This window comes from Pseudocercospora fijiensis, assembly GCF_000340215.1.
Source record: "Pseudocercospora fijiensis CIRAD86 unplaced genomic scaffold MYCFIscaffold_8, whole genome shotgun sequence".
Lineage (NCBI taxonomy): Eukaryota > Fungi > Ascomycota > Dothideomycetes > Mycosphaerellales > Mycosphaerellaceae > Pseudocercospora > Pseudocercospora fijiensis.
The window spans coordinates 1978280-1999530 of record NW_006921539.1 but is presented as its reverse complement, the minus strand read 5'-3'; the positions used below and the strand labels follow the sequence as shown (position 1 = coordinate 1999530).

Genomic DNA, 21251 nt, shown 5'->3' with positions numbered 1-21251 from the left:
CGTTTAACGGCTGCAGATCGAATCCCGCTTCACACTAACAACTTCTCGAAATCGGACGACTCGAGTACGTCGGCCCTTGTAATCGGCAGTACATCAACACAGCAGTCAGGCCCAAATTGCTGCCATGGCACCCAAGCAACCACCGCCATCCGACCCTACCGCCCTTCTGTGGGCACACCAACTCAAGCGCGAACATGGCCTGCTACTCGACCGCATGCAGAAGCTCGAAGCTGCTATTGACAGAGTCGAGACCTCTACTACGGCCGCGGCGAACAAGAACAAGGAGGATGTCGACCAACTCTCGAAGCAGGTACAATCTCTTGCTGACGACACACGCGAGAACCAGGCCATTGAAAAGGTGCAGACGGAAGTCATGAAGTCGCTCCAAGAGCTTCAGTCCCAAATCGAGGCCATCACAGAGAAGGTCACCCGTATTGATCGCGATGTCGAAGACGTGACTGCCGAATGCAAGAAGGCAGCCGAGAAGGAAGTCGCGCTGCACAAGCGCGTCAAGGAGGTTGAGGCGGCTATGGGAAGCTACCGCGACAGCATGAGAACACTCGGAAGACGCATTGATGAGGCTAGATGGGAGGAAATCAGTCAGAGGCTTGATGACTTGGCGCAGCAGGCGGAAAATGGAAATGCGACGATGATGGAGATTGAGGAATCCATCGCTGTGCTTGAAAAGGCTTCCGCAGAACTCAACATTAGAAATGAGAGGCTGACTGAGAAGGTGAGAGCTATTCAGGAGGGTATTGCCAGTGGCACAGTGTTACCGGACGCGACTGCCACCGCTGAACCTGACGCCGCAGCAGCACCCCAAGACATCGATGAGCCTGAGGACAGGCAAGCGACTGATAAGGCGGCGCCGGCCAGAGCTAGTAGGGCTCAGAAGAGGAAGAATTCAGCTCAGTCCAAGGCAAAGCATGTGGAAGCACTCGAGGCCGCACGTATCGTTAGATCCCAAAAGGCAGCAGCTAGGAAATATGACGCTCCAGAGATCGAAAAGCAAGCTCCACGCAACACTGCCAAAGACAAGAAAGGCAGAACCTCATCCCGTGCCAGGAAGGAGCAGACGAAGGCAGCACGCGCTTCGCGTGCAGCAAATAGGGCCGCAGTCAAAGCGCCATCGGCTCCTACTCCTCTTCTCGACATCAAGTCTCAGAAGCCGATCAGGCGCATGGGCAAAGGCTGGGTGGAAGTGGAAGCAACACCAAGCCAGGAGGACGTACCAGCCATGCTCGCACAGGACAGAGCAAAGGATCACATCGTCTCAGGCAGTCCAATCCAGCCACCAGCCTGTAAAGTCGCCATCCAACCCTCCATCGAGCAAGAAGAGAACACCCTCGTCCCGCCCAAGCGTCGAACAATCCTCCAGAACGACAACACTCAAGCCCGAGAAGTCTTCGGCACGGCCGGCAAAGGAAAGAAACGCAAGGCTAATGTCCTCGCGGACGATTCCATTGACGTGGATGCACCAAGACAGACTAGGAAGCAGAGAGTCGCTGCCACTGCTGTGCCGATGAAGCAGGAGAAAGCTGTCCGCAGAGGTCTCACGAATGTTTTCACTTCACCGATCTCTTCGCCTCCGCGAAGTGACGAGCTTGTGAAGGTTGAGCAGGAGCAGAAGACAGGCAGCAAGAGGAGGACGATTCCTCAGGATGATGATGGCGCGATGTTGAAGAATGCGAAGGCATGATGCGATCCGGTAGGAATGGCGGTCGCATGATGGTGGGTCGATTGCTGGTTCCAGTTCGGCAAGAAATCACGCACGGGAGGACTCATCAGGACCTGTTGCTGTCGTCTCTTATTATTATAGCTTGCTCGCTTGCTGCGTATACTTTACAGCACCAACAGACAAAATAGCCAAATACGCGTGTTCACAGAAAGGAAAACAAAAATCCCTCAAATGAAAAAGAAAGAAATCTTCCCGCATTTTTCCCCCTCTTATTATTATCTTTCGTTTCGCATTTTTCCCAAATCCAGTCTTGTTGATGTGAGAGAGGGAGAGCTCGCAACGCAACAAGGATCGATCCCGTCGTTTCTCCCGCACCCGCACAAACATTTTACCCACCCATACCCATGTCCAAAGCACCAGGAAGTTTCGTTCTAGAACGTCCATTTCTCATTCGGGTCATGCGAAGGGGCAAAATTCAGAAGTTTCCCACTTTTGCCATTTGCCTCTTTCCGGTCTTCCGGTCTAGAATTGAGGACATCCGTTAGCTTGTGGTCTTGTCGACCAGTCACCAGAGCTTTGGGAAGAAGATACACGCGAGATCAAGATATGAATAGATGCGGTTGGTTGGGTGGTGAGATTTGCTATTTTTTGCACGTGAGTGGCTGTGACTGTTTCACTGCATTTGCATTTCATGGGGTGGAAGTTGCATGATGAACATGACATGATGATGCCCTACTAGACTTTCCTCCCTCCGTTCATTATCCTGACGCCTTAGCAGCAGCAGCTTGTCCTTTCTCCATGTCTTGAACAAAACGTTCCCAGATTGCAATATTGTTTTGGAAGAATTTGATGTTGGCCTCTGCCAGTCCACCCAGCGTGTCCCTGAACTCGACCGCTTTAATCCTTTCAAAATCTGCTACTTCTTTTACCACTTCTTCGTCGAAGGCCTCGGTTGTCTTCTTGGCTGCCTCCACTTCGGTGGTCAGTCTTGAGATCTGGACTTCGAGTTTCCGCTGTCGTTCTCGTCTTGCTTGTTCGTGGTCGACGCCGCGCACATCCTCAATCTTCTGCCGCAAGAAGCCAGAAGCGCCGATGGAGCCGTGCGATGCGAGTGTGTCGCGTTCTTGGGCGGCCTTGTTCAGGTATTCTGTCAGACCTTCGAAGTCTAGCTGTTTCTGTTCGCGTGTTTTGAGAAGTGCCTTGACCGCTGTGATATATGCTTCCATATCTTTCAGCGACCCCAGGTAGTCCTGGTCGGTGAAGTCTTTCAGGTCTTTCCAACCTTCGCTCGTGGAATGCACCGACGTTGCGAACTTGGTCAGTTCGTCGTTGACACCTGGCTCGAGAGCGGCAAGCTTCTGGAATTGGGTCGCAAGATCGCCGTAGTCGGCTTCCAGATCGCCTTCTCGTTTCGCGACGCGGGCGACGGTCTTGCTAACAGTGCCGAGATCATCGTCGAGCTTCGAGGCGCGCTCGTTGACGTCCTGAAATCGCTTATCGGTCTTGTGCGGCTTCGTGAAGGCGTTAAGAAAGCTATCAGTCCAGCTTTCGAGCACTGAACCACTTCCACTTTCACTCCCGCTCATGCCTCTGTTCGGCCTGCTCTTCATGGTCGCATTCCAGTCGCTCGATTCTAAGAAGAGCGCCAGAAGCGTCGCCCTCCGAAGTACGGGGTGTAGAGTTAGTCGCTTCAGAAATCGGTTTAGTGAATATGCTCTTCGGTTCGTGAAGTCCGGTCCAAAGCGATCGCCTCGTACGTACGACATGTTATGCTTGTCCGGGAGAGGCGGCACTGCGCACTGGGGATACTCTTTGCTGAGCGTGCGGTACAGAAAGACAAAGTCCGTGTAGCGTCGCCGAACTGTTATATGAGATTCCACAAAGGACTTGAAGTCGGTATCGGTGGTGACCAGGTAGGAAACATATGGGTTCGGGGTGCCTTCGCCTTCCTTCTGAGGGCTGCTGACTTTGCACTCCAGTCTGCCATGCGCACCTGGACCTGCCAGGTCTTGTGGGTCGGCGTTCTCGCCCGCTTGCTGCCACTCTGGGCTGTTATAATCGTTGCTGCTCCCAGCCTCCATCGTGCTGGTACCCGGCAGTTCAGGCCAGTCGCGAGAGCGGCGGCGTTCTGTCTGACTGCTGTTGAGTCGCAGCCCTTTGGGTATTTTGGCACTCAGGCCGTGGAAGATGCCTTCGTTGCTGCTTGCTATGCCGTCGTACGAAGCCTCTGGGATGAGCTGGCCGCCTCCAATGATATCAAAGTCGGAATCGACGTCGGAGAGCTGGTCGTGGGCAGAAGCAGGAGGAGACAGCTCGATGGTGATGCTGTGGGATGGAGAGGAGGGCGATAACGCACTTTCGTGGTCTGCGGGCGATGTTGAGATTGTCGTAGCAGTGGTATCGTTGGTATCGTTTACGTTGTGGTACCGCCAGACATGCTGCAGCTCGTCCTCCCCGATCTGCAGCTGCAGCTGTGATGACGAACCAGACGCGCCCCTGCTTGTCTCGCCAAGATGCGCGGCATCAGTCATCTTCGCATTCTTCGCAAGACCACTTCACCTCGCAGACTTTCATGTGCTTCTGTTTCACATGAATGCATCCAGCGCGCAGCTATTTTTGCATTCACTCATGTTGTGGCAATCTTGGGTTGGACACGCTGCAGCAAACGGCCTCGACGGCCAAGGCAACAATTATTGACGTCAGAAGCGAAACTTTGCCTTTCTACCACACCACACCGCAGAAGATCCAGTGGCAGTGGCAGTGCCAGGCCAGTGCCTGAACTCCAGCAACCTATCTGATCTCGTCGAGTTCAGTTCGACACGTTCGTAGCTACAGCGTCGAAACATTCACCTAGCTTGGCCTTCACATTCCCATAAGTACAGAACTAGGCGGCCAGCCAAGACCACATGTGCCGCCCACACGACAATGCTGGACCCCGGAAGCGAATCCTCCGGCTCGTCATGCTTGTCTGCTGTGTCAAGTCGTCTGCGATTATCTTCTCTCGTAGGTCTATCTGAGTACCTATACTTCGTGCAGTTCTCGCGCACACGTTTTACCAGAGAACCCACAAGTGCCGCGTGCCTTATTCGACATGCAGCTCCAACCCCTGACAGGAACACATCTGATCTGGGCCGTTGGACTTGTCTTGGCTGCGTACATCCTGCGATTCCTCCAGCGACTACACTTTCATAGAACTCTCGTCAATGGACTTCCGGGACCTCCTCACAGCTATGCCTTCGGATCGCTTATTTCTATGGGCAAGGTGGCAGCCAAACAACCTCCCAATGCCGCTCCACAAGCATTGATGCAATGTCTGAAAGACGCTTACGATCTTCCGGATGCCTTTTACTTTGATTCTTGGCCTCTGGGCCCTCCGATAATGGTGATCACAAACCCGGATATGGCAAACCAAATCACGATCAAATACAATCCACCAAAGCACCCACTGGTCGCAGAGTTCATGGTCAACTTTGGGGGAAAATATGACTTGGTCTCTGAAGAGGGCGCCGTCTGGAAGAAGTGGAGATCTGCTTTCAATCCAGGGTTTGCGCCAGGCCATCTCATTACACAGGTTTCGACCATCGTGGATGAATGTCAGGTCTTTTGTGATATTATGGAGAAGCGCGCGAGGAACAACGAGCTATTTCGCATGGAGCCTGCGGCAACGAAGCTTACTGTAAACATAATTGGTAAGATAGTGCTGGATCTCGATCTCAACGCGCAGCATGGCAAAAACGTGCTTGTGGACTCTTTCATGTCTCAAATTCGATGGCAAAAGATCGGACTACAATACCAGCCAAGCGAACTCTGGGACATCCGCCGACCCATAATTCAGCGCTACAACAATTGGAGAATGCACCGATGGCTGTCTGCGCGCCTCGATGAGCGCTTTGCTGGGCTTGAAGCACGAGGGAAATCGAAGCATGTTATCGATCTCGCTTTGGAGGCCTACCTGAAAGAGATTAAAGGCCAAAAGGGCAGCGTTGATGCTAGTAAGATCAAGGGACTTGATCCCGATTTCAAGGAAGCGGCCATTAGCAATATGAAGACATTCACCTTTGCTGGACATGACACCACATCCTCGGCGATCTGCTATTCTTTCTACTACCTCAGCAAGTACCCGGAAACTCTCGCCAAGATCCGAAAAGAGCACGAAGAGATTTTTGGACCGGACCCAGACGTGGTAGCACAGAAGCTCAAAAGCGATCCGCACTTGCTCAGCAAAATGGAATACACCCTTGCCGTAACAAAAGAGGTTCTTCGAATGCAGCCACCAGCATCGACTATCCGCTTAGGTCAAGCAAACCTGACACTGCACAACCCTGACACTGGCGAAAACATGCCCACAAACCACTTCATGCTTTGGCCAGTGAATGTTGGCATGCATCGGAACCCTCGGAACTGGCCAAACCCAGATATATTTGATCCAGAAAGATTCATACCTGGCTCAGCAGTCTACGCCGAGAACAACAAAGATGCTTGGGTACCGTTCAGTAAAGGCGTGAGGAATTGTATTGGGCAAGAGTTGGCAATTATGGAGGCAAAGGTCATTCTTGCGATGATCGTGAGGAAGTTTGATTTCATTAGTGCGTATAATGAGCTAGAGAAACTGGTAGGTGATGGAAGCTCATATCCTAATTATCTGTCTGGGGTGAGGGAGCAATTTGGGGAGAGGGCGTATCAAGTACAGCTTGGGACTGCGAAGCCGGCTGAGGGCATGCCTTGTCGGATGAAGCTGGCGAAGCGATGAAGCTGCCTCTTTCGAAGCAAACAAGCCTGGCTGGGCTCTGATCAGGAGAAACGTGCATACACTTTGCATTATTTGCCAAGATTCCATACACAGCTGATAGGTCTTCAAGAACCCTGACATCCATCGTCTCTTGCCCCACACGCGCGCAGGATGCGATTTAGATGCCTTGTCCGCTGAGATGCAGAGCCTTGCGTGCGAAGAAGACTAAGCTCTATCTGGTGCCCTACAGCAATGCGTGGCTTGCGAGACGATGGCAAAAAGCGAATTGCTTGCCGCTCCTAAGTTCAGGAAAACAAGCTTCACTCAAGTGGAGTACATCTCAATTGAGACTTGCCACTTTCCTGATGGGCCCGTGCTCCATCTCATCGAGCTCGACTTTACGTTCATCTCATCGGCCTTTCACTCCTCGATCATAGACGGCCAGAGCCTTACGGAAACGGCTCGGCGAGCTGCAAGACGATCTTCAAGCTCGAGGCAGAGCTGCATCAGAACTCCTCGCAAAAATGACAGCTCCCTTATTGGCGAGCAACCGAGACCACTCGCGGTCGCTGCTGCTGTCTGTCTTTCCCCTCGAAAATGAGGCCGCTGGATGATGAGTAGCGCCTGGAGAGTATTCTTTCCCAAGTCCAATTCTCACAAAACTTCGTCAACATCAAAATAAAAGCCATGCACACCTTGAAGATTATAGTGAATCGTGTGGGTCTTGATGCAAGGTTGATGGCGTCTTCAGAGGTACGTACTGTACGTACCGATACCAACCCACTATACATGGCTTGAAGTATCCAATTACCGATCTCATGTACTCACGAGAAACAGCAACCAAGCGGCCTCTTCGCATCTTCACCAGCCACCGCAATTGATGAAGGGCCGGTCTGGTACGACGGCTCGCTCTCAATTGATCTTGACGAGCCGACCTGGCAGTCTGAAAATGCGGATGATGATGCTAAACGCCACTGCTCAAGAAAGCATGGAGTTGCGAACTCAGACCAAGGCAATGCTGACACCATGGACCATCTCAGATCAGAGACAAGGCCAGAATCTTTTCGGGAATAATGGTCGTCGACACCACGCCAAGAACGCACATGGTCATGCCGCCAAGACTCGGCATCAGTGCTTCATATGTGATCGAGGCTTCCAATACCCGAAAGATCTGTCTCGCCATCAGCTCAGTCTGCATACTCTGGAACGTCCTTACAAGTGCCCTGTACCTAGCTGCAAGTATCACGTTTTTGGGGTTGCTAGGAGGGATAATCGGAGCCGGCATATGGGGAAGACGCATCAAATTTCGGCATTGTTCGATTGATTGATGATAGCATAATGACTCACGAAGAATATGAGTACAAAAGAAAGCGTTTGGGGAAGGGTAGAGATGCGAGTGCATCAGAGCTTGCACCGTGAACACCATTTGCATTATTAGGTATGCTTTTATTGAACTCATTACCCAGTAATTCATGCCCGTAACGCCAGATCAATCATTTTCTCGTTTCTCATGCAGGAAGCAAATATCTCAGGACCAGTCGACTAAGGACCTTTCCAATTCAGTCGTGATAGTAGTGGCCTTTTCATGCTTTGACCTTAGTAGCCGAATAGCAAAGCCAGACCCATGACGCCCATAGCAGCGACTCCGTTGACTGTCGTCTTGCCAGCGTCACTGCCAGTTTGCTGCTCTGGGGAGGACTCAGTGGCCGAACCAGAGCTAGTGGGACCCGAAGACGAATCGGTGGGCTGAGTAGTGGTGCCGGCGGAGGTGTCGCCTGGAGCAGTGCCGCTGGTCGTAGAAGTGCCGACCGGGTCGGCGGTGGTCGCGCCTGGAGAGGAAGTGCCGACGACTGGGTATGGGGGTGCAGCGCAGGTCGAAGTGACAATGCCGTCGGCGCCAGTGGTAGTTTCGATGCCGATGACAAGAGTGCCGCACGAGCAGTGGGCGTATGCGGATGCAGTCTCAGCGCCTTCCACGGATGTGGTTCCCCTGACGAGCTATTAGTGAAGGGCTAGCAGCGCAGTGAGCGAGAAACTTACGTGGCGAGCGAGCAATCAGTGACCGATGGAGCCGGAGCGGTGCCGCCTGCTGGTGGCTGAGAGGTGGGGTAGGTTGGAGGCGCTGGCGGCGCAGTAGTCGCGCCAGCAGCACTCTCAAGGGTCACAGTAGTAGTGAATGAGATGGTGCTTGTTGTGACAACCGTAGTTTCGCATGTCGTCTCGTCGGCGTAGGCAGCGCCGAGGATGGCGAGCACTGGAAGGACGAAAAGCATGATGTCGATGATGTATCGGGTTTCTTGAGATGGTGATGGACTCTTGTTGGCAAGTTCTGGGTCGCAGCTGCTCACTACGCAATGCGTTGAAGTGTTGTTGAAGGTGGAAGTATGTTGGTTGAAGTGTGGTTGAGTCGGGTTCGGAAGTGTTGGTTGCTGAGTCGGTGTGTTTGTAAAAGGCAGAGTTTGATGGCAAATGAAATCTTGTTTTGAGCTGGACGAGCACTTGCAATCAACTGAAACAGCTGCATGTGACAATCATGCACAACAAGTGAGTGAGGGGCCAACCAATAATTGGCGGTTGCGGATAAGTGAGACTAGCAACCTAGAGTCGTGCGCCGACAACTGTGAGACTAGTCAATGTCAGCCACATCGACAGTGAAGACTTTTGAGTGTTCCAATGCGATGACAACCAGCGTCAAGCATGGCTTTCCAGAGCTTGAGCTTGATGCTGCTGTCTCCGACGAGCAAAAATCGATGCAGGCAGCCGGCAAACAATTCTCAGATGCCTCCATCTCTCGTGGCTATTGCATGACAAACAGAAAGGTGCACACAATCACAGAATTCAATGGCGACTCTCGTGCTGCACGTGAAACAGCAAATCAGGCCAACAGACACGCTTGGAGCGCGGCTGTTCCACGATGAGCGCACGCATCGCACAGCAGTCTCCTGAAATTTGCATCGCGAACGCCACGCAGAATGAGGAGGAAGAGAGCACTGCATTTGAGTCTAGGGGCAGCAAGCGCACAAGATGGTATCGTGGAGGAGCTGTGCCAGTTCTTGATGAGATCGGTGAAAGAGTGCGAAGGGGGAACGTGAGGTTGGAGGAGGAAGAGGCTTGGCGCTTCGTGCTTGGCCTGTGCTTCGGGAAGGGCCGCACCCACTCAGAAAGAAATTCATGCCCACTGAACAGCGACCTCTGATCTCGCAAGCGTGAACGACAACGCAGATTCCTCGACACCTCTTCCTCCGCCAACACCGCCAAGATGGGTCGTCTTCACAGCAACGGAAAGGGTATCTCTTCGAGTGCCATCCCATATTCGCGCGCTCCACCAGCATGGCTCAAGACCACCCCGGATGCCGTCGTTGATCAGATCTGCAAGCTCGCGAAGAAGGGCGCCACTCCATCGCAGATTGGTGTCGTTCTCCGTGACAGCCACGGTGTTGCCCAGGTCAAGATTGTCACCGGTAAGAAACTGCTGTCGAGAGTGAAAAGGTAGAGAACTGGAGAACTGACGAATGCGCCCACAGGTAACAAGATCCTCCGTATCCTCAAGTCCAACGGTATGCCTACCTCGCGCCTCGTACAGCCTGTCTGAAATGGAAGGGGAACGCAAGCCTGAAACAGTGGCTTGACAGGAGATGGACATATCACAATTGCTGCCTTTGCGCACGCAACATAAATCAAAGCCTCTGCTTGGTCACAGACTGACAGAGAGATGAATAGGCCTCGCCCCGGAAATCCCAGAGGACCTTTACATGCTCATCAAGAAGGTGTGTTCTTCAAACACCATGTCGATATACTGACTGTTTCATTCTAACATTCTTCTTCCCAGGCCGTCGCTGTCCGCAAGCACCTCGAGCGCAACCGCAAGGACAAGGACAGCAAGTTCCGCCTGATTCTGATCGAATCCCGTATCCACCGTCTCTCCCGCTACTACAAGACCGTCGGTGCCCTCCCACCAACCTGGAGATACGAGAGCGCCACCGCCAGCACCCTCGTCGCATAAGCGCATTTTTGCTCGTGGGGTTTGGAGAAAAGCATCTGGGAAGGCAAGGCATGGCGTCAAGGAAGATATTCACTGCACGCGAAATATTCGTGCTGCTACGATGGAGGAGCATACCTGCATGATGTTCAGGTAGAGTAAGATACCACCAATCAGCCTCACACCCATAATCGCCATTTCCACTGTAGATCCTACTTGCGATTTGCAGAGGATTGTGCAAGAGCTATGAGTGATCTGACGATCGAATCCCGCAGAGCCCATTGATCTTCTGGCTGGAGACTGGTCCAGAACGCAGTTCATATGCTTTGATCGAAGACAGGGTTCCAGCTTAGGGCCGAACGCCATATCAGTCGGGCCATCTACATTTTGCCGCAGTCTCATATTCACCTTTGTCTTTGCTGAATGTATTCCTGCAAGGATTGCACTCCAAGATACGTGCAACCGTCTCGAATCGATCGTATTGAGCTTCGCACGTGTTGTTGGTGTTGGTCCCAAAGCACCAAATTCCCGAATTCCCATTGTGATCTTACAAGTCTTTGGTCCTGCCATACATCCTCTCAACCTATGCTCTCCAGCGATCGAAGGAGAGCATTGGACACGTCCTTGACATATTGTCAGGTGCTGATGATTGTGTTTATGTGACAGGAAATTCAGCTTGAGAACAGCACGTGAAGGGCACCTGGCAACGGTCAACGACTTTGAGCCTCATGCAAGCATCAGTGATCATGACATCTCGTTCACATGGAAGATATAGTGAGGTCAAGGCTTCCCAGCAGCAAAGTTTGCTCGCTCGCTTATGCAGATTCATGAAGAAATGGCTCGACAGGAAGGGTTTTGTGACGACTCCGCATTTACCTAGAACAGGCCAGCTTTTGATGGACTCACCAGCCTAACTCCGCGGTAATACGCCTTCGATGCTGCTCAGATCAAGATCATATCTTGTCATTATAGCTGCTCATTGACGAAAAGGCCAGCCATTCCCATTCCCGTCCCAAGACACATCTAAAGGGTAGAAGCGTTAGCAGATGTCCTAAGCGAGAAAAAAAAAGCCGTTTGTAATCAGGTGAAGCGATTGCCGCTCGAGAGTGAGACACGAGGGCTACTAGGCAGGAATGTGCAGGGTGGGGGGCTGGCTTTTGCCCTTTGGTTTACTCACCGAGGTCAACAGTATCTTCTGCTTCGTTCGCCTGCATTCGCTGAGCCCCGTCACAATCTGACGTACTCCAGTCATGCCAAAAGGATGGCCTAAGGCTATGGCGCCGCCTCTGGGATTCATCTTATCCCAACTCAATCCAAGTTTGTCGCGACAGTACACTGCCATGGAAGCGAAAGCTTCATTGATCTCAATGACATCAATGTCTTTGTTGAGATCAAGACCATATTTTGCAAGCAATTTTGGAATCGCTAGACTTGGTCCGATACCCATGATTCTCGGTGGTAGGCCAGCTAGAGCAGTTCCGACATACTTGCCAAGAATAGGCTGACCAAGTTCTAGAGCCTTCGAGCGCTTCATCAGCAGAAGGGCAGCTGCGCCATCGGTGACCTGGCTGCTATTCCCGGCCGTGCTGCGATCGCCGTATTCCTTGAAAGAGCCAGGAAGTTTGGCGATCTTCTCATAAGTGGTGCCGTAGCGAATCTCATCTTGTTCAATGAGAACTTCTTTGCCGTCTTTCTTGACAGTAATGGGAGCAACTTCATCCATGAACCAGCCGGATTTCTGGGCATTTTCTGCGCGGCGGTAAGATTCCACAGCATACCTGTCTTGCTGTTCTCGCGAGATGTTGAAGTGCTTGGCAGTGATTTCAGACGTGCCGCCCCTGCCTGCTCATTAGCCTGCGCTGGACGTTCCTCACGATTCAAGCATATACTGACATGGGAATCATGCAATCTGCAGCTTCTTGATTGGCCATGACCTCTTCCACAAAGTCGCGGTCAAGTCGAGGGATGGGAGTGGACAGCAATTCGGCGCCCACAGCTACCCCGATGTCGATGATTCCGGTCGCGACTTCCGTGGCAATGTGTTGGGTGGCAGTAAGTCCAGAAGAACAGAACCTGGAGCTTGACGATGCTGCTGTAGTGTTGGGGAAGCCAGCGGCAAGAGCTGCAGCACGGCAGTAATAGGCAGCTTTGCCATCGCGAACATTGCCAAGGCATATGTCGTCGACCAGCTTCGGATCGATGTTGCACCTTTGCACGACTTGCTCGAGAATCTTGAAGACTAGGCCATCCAGTAGAGTATCCTTCATAGCGCCTCGGCCAGCTTTCGTAAGCGGCGTCCGGATTGCAAGCGTGATTACAACATCGTCAGGATGCTTTTGTGTTCTACGCTCATGAGGTCAGTCAAATAAGAGTATCGTCATGTGCCAGCCGCACCGGGCTCAGGCTGACATTTTATCGACAGGTGTTGCCAGAGGATTCAGCTGTGTGGCGATCTGAGAAATCCGTTCTGTCGCAGTCATCTTGTAGTTCTACACTGATGCCTGAATTCAGTCCTGTTGATCTTGCCGACCTGGCTGATGATGAGATGAAGATATAGAAATCACAGTTTGTTCACTGATGCAGCATCGACGGCATCGCCAGGCCTCGGCTACGCGGGCGGAGTAAGAGCGGGCTTCTGTAGCAGATGGAGAGTCAGAACCTATCAGGATGTCAAGGCGAGGTCTTTTTCATCTGCTGCTTCTTTGAATTGGACACAGGACGACTCTGTCTGTCACACACAGCAACTTAGTAATGCGGTGGTGATTGACGTCGACGTGAACGAAGAGGTAAAGAGGGAGAGCACTGCCAAGCCATTCGGCAAGACATCGGCATCGGCATGATCTCATCCGCCGAACTCCGACATGGCAAAACAGCGTTCGAGTTCTTTTGCTGCAACATGCAACACCAACACATTCGTCAAATCTATGAAAGCCGTGGGAGCAACGGGAAGGTCAAATCTGTCGACTGCGATCGCCTCATATGGTCACGTGTTGCCGTTCTTGTGTGTAGCATGCTGCTTTGTAAGTCGCCATCCAAGACCTTCGAACCTCTTAGGCTTCTCTGCCTACGCGTCCCTCCCTTCAACAACTCACATCCACGCGTAACTTCCATCTGTCGCCTCAACACTGTCTGGAATAAATCTCACTTTGTAAAGAACACTCAACAGCATCGCCGCGAGAAGGCTCGCCGTCGCTCACACATGACCTTGATCTAGATGCATGACATCGCGAACGGCAGGACCAGGGTCGGAGAAGCACTCAAGCTCGACTGCAGCACGGAAACGAGACATGTCAGGTTGGCGCCCCCCAGGACCTCAAGGCGACCACCGCATGGGCGCTGGATACACTGGACGCAATCGACAGGCTTCTAATGGCGGCCCAAGTGGCGTTCAGAGATCGTCAGCTGCACAGCTCAAAGAACAGGAACCGCTCTTCACCACCTACGAGCATTTAGCTGGCTTGCAACGCGGAGATGCTGCCCTCACGATTCTGCGCAGAGTCGCTTCCATGGTGAAGCCAATAATGCGGAAACGAGGCTGGCGAGTACAGGTCCTGGCAGAGTTCCTTCCTCCAGAGCAAAACCTACTCGGTCTAAATATCAACAAAGGTTACAAAATCTGCCTTCGTCTTCGCTACCACCACAGCCCAGATCTTTTCCTGCCGACTGAGGAGATACTCGACACGTTGCTGCATGAGCTCTCGCACAATGTCTGGGGAGAGCACGACAGCAATTTCCACAAGTTATGGGACGAACTTCGTGACGAGGCTGAGACATTGATGCGGAAAGGCTACACTGGTGAGGGATTCTTGGGCTCAGGTCAACGTCTTGGTGGTCATGCTGGTAATAGTGCTTTGCCACCTCACGAGTTGCGCCGGATTGCTCGTGAATCCGCAGAGAAGCGTAAGGCTCAAGGTGCGCTGATGCAAGGCTCTGGGCAGAGACTTGGTGGAAGAGCAATTCATCAGCTTGGAGGTGATGTGCGCAAAGTCATTACTGACCAGATCACCCGACGCAACACCATTAATAAGGGATGTGCTTCAGGGCGATCCGATGCCGGCAAGCTGTCAGAGCAATCGTCGAATAATACCTTCAAGACGAAGGCCGAAGAGGATGACGCTAACAACAGAGCCATCGCACAGGCGCTTTACGAGTTGATGGAGGAGGAGGAAGAGCAGAAGCTGAACGGCACTTTCGTGGAGAAATCCGGCAGCGGCGGTCTCGAGTGGAGTCCTGAGAATGGACTTTACAGTGCTGGCATGAATCTGCCTTCCATTGACCACCAGAACCATCCTAGTGAGGAGGATCAGCTGAAATGGGCAATGGAAGAAAGCACTAGACTTGCGAGTCCTGATTTGCCATCTCAGCAAAAAGAACCTTCGAAAGGCGACCAGAGGAGGTCTGCGCCTCCAGTTCCACTTGCTTCAAAGCCGTCCTCGTCGGCGGATACGACATCAACCAAGCGCAAACAACTTGACGCCAATCTGAGTCCGAAGGCATCGTCGAGCAGACAGAAAGCTGCCACAGCCAAGGCAAAGAGTGACGATCTTGAAGTTGAAGCACTACCATCAACGTTCACGACGTTTCCGAGCAGCGATAGCGATCAGTGGAGCTGCGAAATTTGTACTTGCATCAATCCGCTACAATTCCTAGCCTGCGATGCCTGCGGTGTGGAGCGGTCACAAGCGGTCATGGTCAACGCACGAGCAAACAGTGGTCACGACAGGCGATCAAAGACAGCTCCTCCTCGAAAGATCAAGCCCGAGCCTATGTCTTCGGCTGATCGCTTCCCTGTGAAGCCACCAGATCCAAATGCTAGTCTGGGTTGGAATTGCTATGGGTGCGGCGCTTTCATGGAACATAAATGGTGGACATGCAGTGCCTGTGGACAGATGAAACCCTCATCCTGAGCATATATCGCCACATCACGCATGAGCATCATCGCATCATCGCGTCACGTTGACGACTGCCGGATTTGTGGACTTGTACATAGCATAAATACCCAACCTGCGGTCCGAATTGCACAAAGAGATGGCACAAACTGCTGTGTTTTGCCCGTCCCCATTTGTATGTTGGAGCTGCGGGCAAAAATGTGGACATGTGGGAAATCTTGCTTCAATCTGTCACCGCCTATCCTGTCCGAGTCAAATATCTCCTGCTCGTCACTAGAATCGTCATGAAGCTGTCCAGGACAGGCACAATGCACGATAATGCACAAGCTGAATCGCAATTAGACTCCCGGAGATGGTGGAACTTTTCGGCGGCCTCTCCATCCTCCCCCTCTTTCCAAGTTCTCTTACCAACCTCCACCGATTTCTACAGACACCGAGCCGTTTGTGGCTTCTTGAGCTTGTGTACGACTGTACGAACGAGCGTGGGACCTCGCTCGGCTTCGCCCCTCACGCTGCCGCTGAACTTCGGCCACTTTCCACGGAACCAATGGGAGATGCTTGTGCTGGAGAACCTCGGTGGTCGCGATGATCGTCAGGCACCGTATTTCTTCGTTTCGCTGTTCATCTGACCTGATGATAACGCATGTAGCTGTAGCGACAACCAACAAGCCGACGCGCAAATCATCCTGCGACCCGGCGTTCAGGCTGTCGGCCTTGTTACAGGTTTCGTGGCTCGCTCTTGAGGAATTCCGCTGCCCACGAGCCCAGAGCCTCGGTGGTCTGGTTTCTATCGGCGCCACTCTGAACCACGCGCTTAGCTTGGGGAAATTCTTATAGATGCACTGCAGCTTCTTCTGCACCTTTTCTTCCCCCGAGCTCTTACTTACATCAGGAACAGCACACAGGGAATCAATCCAGCATACAGACAGACCAGGATGGCAGCCCCACCAGAGATCAACGTCCATAATATGACAGCGGACTACGACATGAACAAGAAGATTTCCGATGGCACGGCCGACATGCTCAAGCAGCAGGGCGTTCCTTGGCTGGTACGACAGGCCGCAAACTACAGCGCTATCGAGATCAAACTCAAGCAATACGAGGAGGGCGATGGCATCCACCTCGACCAAGAGCAAATCTCTACCGGTGGTGTGGTGCAGCTGGAACAGAGAATCATGAATGGCGAGTGGGGCGATCGTGACATCCAGTACTGGGGCAAGGTCAAGGGGTGGAACAAGTCGGTCGCTCTTTGAGTAGTTCATTCTTGAGCCTCTGCTAATGACGAAATTTAGGTATGTCAAGGTCGCAGATATCACCGAAGATGACTTCCTCAAGGAGGGCTGGGCACAGGAATGCATGGACGGCGATGTCATTATGAGCCACACCGAGAGCCAGCAGAATGGTTGGATCGCAGACCAAGTTTGGGGCTTTGCTGAGGTTGACGGTCAGCGAAGACACGTTCGACGTGTGGTGTCCAGGAAGGGAAATGATGTTCTTCGAGTCAAGCTCGTTTACGACTTCAAGCCATAGACAGCTCTAGACTGCTACGAGGCTCATGAGAATGAAATGAAATACACATCTGATCACGTCTCTTACACCCGCCTTGTGTACAAAATCCACGACCATCGGGTACCTCCGTCTTCTCTCCCTCTCTTCACCATCTTCCCGGTGCCCAGCCAGCTATGTATCGGACAAGCCGCTTCATTGGCGGCATGCCGCATATTCTCAGAGTACTCTCTCTCTCTCTCTCTCTCCCGCCCACATCTCGCTGCGCAACATACATACATCCACCTAGCGCTTACGTCCCAAGAATCATGTCACCGCAGCCGCGTTCTGCCGTGTCTTGACCATCAAACCCATGATTTATTGGTGCTTGCCGTGTGGGAACTAAGAAATGTTCATCCGAGCCGTGTCTCACGGGCAGATGTGGCGTCGCGTCGCGGAAGAAAAAATGGCAGGGCGGAAAGACGGGAATGGAAGAATCAGAAATTACGTGCAGCAGACATACGCTATTATAGAACAATTCCATCTGATGTCAAGATCTCGCCCCATCATGTTCGCGGATGTTGCTGGCATTTTGTCAAGCTCACTTATCAATGGGGTTGATAATAATAGTCCATCTTTGCTGGCACACGGGCCGAGAACCGGGCCGGGGTCTGTCTTCACTGCACTGCTCTCACCACCCAATGTGCTGAGGTCGACGAAATGCTTCATCTTCGCCCTGGAGCAACAGCAGTCCATGGAGTCACATGGACCAAGCATCCCTCAGCCATAGCACCGCGAGGCTCTGACTCGATATCTGGAGTATTCAGTCTGCGCCTGGCCACGCCGGAGGACAAAACGATATATCCTGAACATGGACAATGGCTCCCGATCAGGCCACCGGGCCCTTTCAATCTGTCTTTCGAGTTCGGCTGGAGCAATCGTACCATCTGCACCGAAGTCTTTCGTTCCACGCAAAGCTCACACGAAGTCTCGTGGAGGCTGCCGATATTGCAAGCGGCGAAGAGTCAAAGTCAATCCCTAGGCGATTCGCGGCAGCCGCTCTCACTGATAGATGCCAGTGCGATGAGTTGAGACCAACATGCTCAAGATGCGCCGGAATTGGCGAAACATGTGTCTATAGAGGGCTCCCCCACAGAGAATCAACTAGCTCTCCGTTTGCGAACGTGCCGAAGAGTACTACGCTACCGATGTATCCCGGCACTCATGGTACGACCATGAAGTTGCTACAAACAGATCTGGACGATGCTGTAGTGCATAATGCCGATGCTATAGTTGCTGCAATGCACTACAGCATCAGCATTGATTTTGGCTGTTGGAATTCTTCCAATGTTTTAGTAAATGCCTCTGGTAGCATTCACCTGATATAGAGTTTCCAGCCATTATATCCGCCGTCGCGCATGTGAATCGGCCAACTCCGGCCATTGAACCCCTCGTAATCAAAGATACAGGCGTGATTCCTAAAGTCGAGCAAGCGAACTCCACTGCGAAGCTCCCCTGGAACACTGGGGGCATAGCACTGCTCGGCGTCGACCGCGATCAGCATGGGCCTTTGCTCCAAGTCCATTTATTTTCAGCAGCAGACTCTCATACTGCGAAGTATACATCGTCGTTGCCGAGTTTTACACGAGTCGCACGGGCTGCCATATGGTCTTGAGCAGTCTTTGGATAGTGGAAAGGAAGCGAAGAGGCTTGCTTACAGGCCTCTGCCTTCAAGCAGTAGCTTTGTTCCACTAGTTCCAGACTCCTTTGATCTCAATGTTGCACCAGACCAGTAACCAAGATGTGAGGAGAAGGATCAGCTGAAGGCACATCTCTTGGTGATGGCAATGGAAGATGGGTGTTTTGAGACTCCATGGCAGTCGTCGGAGAGCATACGCGCCTAGATATTCTCACCGATCCAGACCCACCAGCCATCAATATGTCCAGCCTGGTCTCCCTCGCCTTTCACGTTACCACCCATGACCTTGACATCAATCCCATGCTCTTCCATTTGCGAAAACCTGAAGTCGCCGGCTCCAAATTCTCCAAGCCAATTCTGCTCATCGTCTCCAACAGGGTTGTCATCCACATCAATGCCACTGTCTATAACGCCTTTACTCTTGCTCTGTCTAACTTTCGCGATCTCCTCCTCCAACTTCGTCTTCACCATCGCCGTAGGCAGCGAAGTGAAGACATCTTGCTTGTTCGCTGCGACCAGCACAGGCATTGATTCTGGGCCCTTTGAGCTCCGACTCTGGGTATGACGTTTCTGCAAGACGAGGAGGATATCATGCAAGAATTCTGCAGCTTCTGCCAGCCCCGCCGCCGAGCTTATAGCCGCGCTATCCACCACGAACAAAAGCCCCTTCAGTGCACTACTCGCGGTCACAGAGGACAGCGCATGATGTCTTAGCTTTCCATGCCCTGGAGTGTCTACAAGCTGGAACTTGGGTTGCGATCGAGGAGCGTTATCGTTTTCAGAGCGATACTTGTCCTCTGACGAGCGGATCTTCGAAGGCAGTTGACAGATGGCATCTTGAGGTTCTTGGGAGGTGTGAGTTGTGGCTGTACTGCCGTTTGCAAGCTACATCATCGTCGTCATCATCATTAGCTCAACACATCGATCCATCCTCGACTTGGGAGACACTACCAAAGTGAACAGGCTGGTCTTGCCAGATCCGCTCGGTCCAACAAGCAAGAAGCTTGCAAGCTCTTTTGCTGCCGTCTTCCTGTACAAGGCCCAGTGGAATATGAGTGGGAGTGCAATGGCCACCACGACTGCGAAAAGCATTGCTGACCATGTGGGCGAGAATAGCCATGTTGCCCATTCTTCCAGCGCTCCATGCTTGGCCATATCGACGATGTCTTGAAGAGACACAGTTCAGAAGTGAAGGCACGATGGTATGGCATGACGATCAAGAGGTTCGTGCTGTTCAAGCAGGGAAGCAGGGCCCGGCAGCAACGTTTCGGCCCGATCCGACTGGTGAAAGTGTGATGAAACTCTATCCTTCTTCCTCTCGACTTCACTCCCAGTCCATCATGTTGATCACAAGAGATGGATCGTCAAATCTGTAGCCTCCATGGCGATACATATAGTCTCTCGATTCCCGAAGAAGAGACTTCCAGCCGGGCAAAAGCATCTATACATTGTACTTCTCCATCAACGGCATCACAAGGCTCTTGACACAACATGAATGTCAGCGGCAGCTACTTCCATTTCACAGTCGAATATCACTCTAGAACGCTTCCTGATTTTATTCCTCCCCCTCTCACTACCATCTCAGAACAAAATCCCATCAAAATACTCAAAAAGCAAGCACACATTTGACCCCCAACCAACATAGACATCCCCGACCTATCCCGGAAAGTCTACGTCGTAACAGGAGGAAGTCGGGATCTGCGCTCACCTTCTACAACACAAGTGCGCAGCTCTCCATATCATGCTTAGAAAGAAAGAGAAGCACCTCGAAGAAGCGCAAAAAGGTCTTGAAACAAAAAGCATAGCGATAGGCATTAGAAACGTCTACGTCACCAAACGAATGAAGTAGCACCACGACCCAGAAAACAACTCATCTAGCATGAAGCTTTCAATCTTGAACGCCGGCTTCAACGTACGGAGTCTACAAGACGACAATATTATAGCTCAACATGTCTTTTATTTACTCCCTACTCGTTTAGAAACATTACGCTTAAGTCTAGAAGTATATGTTACGGAACTAAACATGCACTAAAAGAAATTAGATATATATAAGGACGAAATTAGCGCAAATTCTGCAGCCTCGAGCTCCTAACGAAGTCAACTAGGTCTGCGGCTTGGATTAACAACGCTATACCGTTTGAACTCAAGCTATTAGCGAGGCAAGATGAGAGTCAAAGCTATAAAGACCTTTCAATTATAAAAAGATCGTATAAAGTCGCAGCGTAGAAAAAATGGATAGAGAATATATCCTGCTAACGCGGAAAAAAAAAATCAAAGACGAGCGAGCATCATCTCAGAAAAAAAATCTATAACAAACTTTCATCAGACAGAATTTGACCAAAAGAACCTACCTCACTTAGAAAATTTCCCCAAAGAAAAAAAATTCCATTATGAAATCAAAGAAGATTTGAGATTCGGGGGCCTCCTAAGGCGCAAAACAAAAAAAAAAGAACCTAGACTACCTAAAATCGGAACAAGGTAAAGGTACAAAAAGACGACCGGACCTCCCAAAAATTGGTATCTCAAGAGTCGGTCGGTGGGGATAGTTGTTCCAGTTTTCGTCAAGCATAAGTTCGCGTCGTTTCCAGAAAAACGAAAAAAAAAACAAGTTTTCCCACATCTCCTTCTCCACATTAGCCCACTCTTACTCCCCACAACAACACAAGCGATCACCTTTTTTGCCATCTTCCTCTTGTCATTCGTTGCGCTGCGCTGCGTTGTCGTTGCTCATTTCGCAGAAACCAGCAGGTCTGCTCTCTATTCTTTTCGTGCTGTTCGTCCCGAATCTTGCT

The 21251-nt window shown here is 51.7% G+C and overlaps 8 protein-coding genes across 8 annotated transcripts; 4 read left to right on the top strand and 4 right to left on the bottom strand.

Moving 5' to 3' along the window:
* Positions 1-124: 124 nt before the first annotated feature.
* On the top strand, positions 125-1699 carry MYCFIDRAFT_79467 (uncharacterized protein; the record flags this gene model as incomplete). The annotated part of the gene is made up of 1 exon (XM_007931983.1): positions 125-1699. One exon carries the CDS (start codon positions 125-127, stop codon positions 1697-1699), a length of 1575 nt encoding a protein of 524 aa, XP_007930174.1.
* A 605-nt stretch (positions 1700-2304) lies between these two features.
* MYCFIDRAFT_156757 (uncharacterized protein) lies at positions 2305-3759 on the bottom strand (the record flags this gene model as incomplete). Its single annotated transcript, XM_007931982.1, has 1 exon — positions 2305-3759. The coding sequence occupies one exon, from the start codon at positions 3757-3759 to the stop codon at positions 2437-2439; it is 1323 nt and encodes a 440-aa protein (XP_007930173.1). The 3' UTR covers positions 2305-2436.
* A 507-nt stretch (positions 3760-4266) lies between these two features.
* Positions 4267-6550, top strand: MYCFIDRAFT_167334 (uncharacterized protein). The gene has a single exon (XM_007931981.1). The coding sequence runs from the start codon at positions 4770-4772 to the stop codon at positions 6426-6428; it is 1659 nt and encodes a 552-aa protein (XP_007930172.1). The 5' UTR covers positions 4267-4769; the 3' UTR covers positions 6429-6550.
* A 1453-nt stretch (positions 6551-8003) lies between these two features.
* On the bottom strand, positions 8004-8680 carry MYCFIDRAFT_199212 (uncharacterized protein; the record flags this gene model as incomplete). Its single annotated transcript, XM_007931980.1, has 2 exons — positions 8004-8397; positions 8448-8680. 2 exons carry the CDS (start codon positions 8678-8680, stop codon positions 8004-8006), a joined length of 627 nt encoding a protein of 208 aa, XP_007930171.1.
* Positions 8681-9611: 931 nt separating this feature from the next.
* On the top strand, positions 9612-10546 carry MYCFIDRAFT_87337 (uncharacterized protein). Its single transcript, XM_007931979.1, has 4 exons — positions 9612-9868; positions 9932-9964; positions 10128-10174; positions 10237-10546. The coding sequence occupies exons 1-4, from the start codon at positions 9667-9669 to the stop codon at positions 10408-10410; spliced, it is 456 nt and encodes a 151-aa protein (XP_007930170.1). The 5' UTR covers positions 9612-9666; the 3' UTR covers positions 10411-10546.
* Positions 10547-11352: 806 nt separating this feature from the next.
* Positions 11353-12866, bottom strand: MYCFIDRAFT_79474 (uncharacterized protein; the record flags this gene model as incomplete). Its single annotated transcript, XM_007931978.1, has 4 exons — positions 11353-11409; positions 11564-12224; positions 12280-12729; positions 12796-12866. 4 exons carry the CDS (start codon positions 12864-12866, stop codon positions 11353-11355), a joined length of 1239 nt encoding a protein of 412 aa, XP_007930169.1.
* Positions 12867-13396: 530 nt separating this feature from the next.
* Positions 13397-16805, top strand: MYCFIDRAFT_199209 (uncharacterized protein; the record flags this gene model as incomplete). The annotated part of the gene is made up of 4 exons (XM_007931977.1): positions 13397-13406; positions 13630-15223; positions 16174-16512; positions 16568-16805. The coding sequence occupies 4 exons, from the start codon at positions 13397-13399 to the stop codon at positions 16803-16805; spliced, it is 2181 nt and encodes a 726-aa protein (XP_007930168.1).
* Positions 16806-18660: 1855 nt separating this feature from the next.
* On the bottom strand, positions 18661-19614 carry MYCFIDRAFT_34089 (uncharacterized protein; the record flags this gene model as incomplete). The annotated part of the gene is made up of 2 exons (XM_007931422.1): positions 18661-19344; positions 19411-19614. The coding sequence occupies 2 exons, from the start codon at positions 19612-19614 to the stop codon at positions 18661-18663; spliced, it is 888 nt and encodes a 295-aa protein (XP_007929613.1).
* Between the last annotated feature and the right edge of the window lie 1637 nt (positions 19615-21251).

Excerpts from the sequence above, each read along its gene's own strand:
- MYCFIDRAFT_87337 (XM_007931979.1), top strand. The coding sequence starts at position 9,667 with ATGGGTCGTCTTCACAGCAACGGAAAGGGTATCTCTTCGAGTGCCATC. Across the intron at positions 9,965-10,127 it reads CCGTATCCTCAAGTCCAACG|GCCTCGCCCCGGAAATCCCA; the intron begins GTATGCCTACCT and ends AGAGATGAATAG. Across the intron at positions 10,175-10,236 it reads TTTACATGCTCATCAAGAAG|GCCGTCGCTGTCCGCAAGCA; the intron begins GTGTGTTCTTCA and ends TCTTCTTCCCAG.
- MYCFIDRAFT_167334 (XM_007931981.1), top strand. The coding sequence starts at position 4,770 with ATGCAGCTCCAACCCCTGACAGGAACACATCTGATCTGGGCCGTTGGA.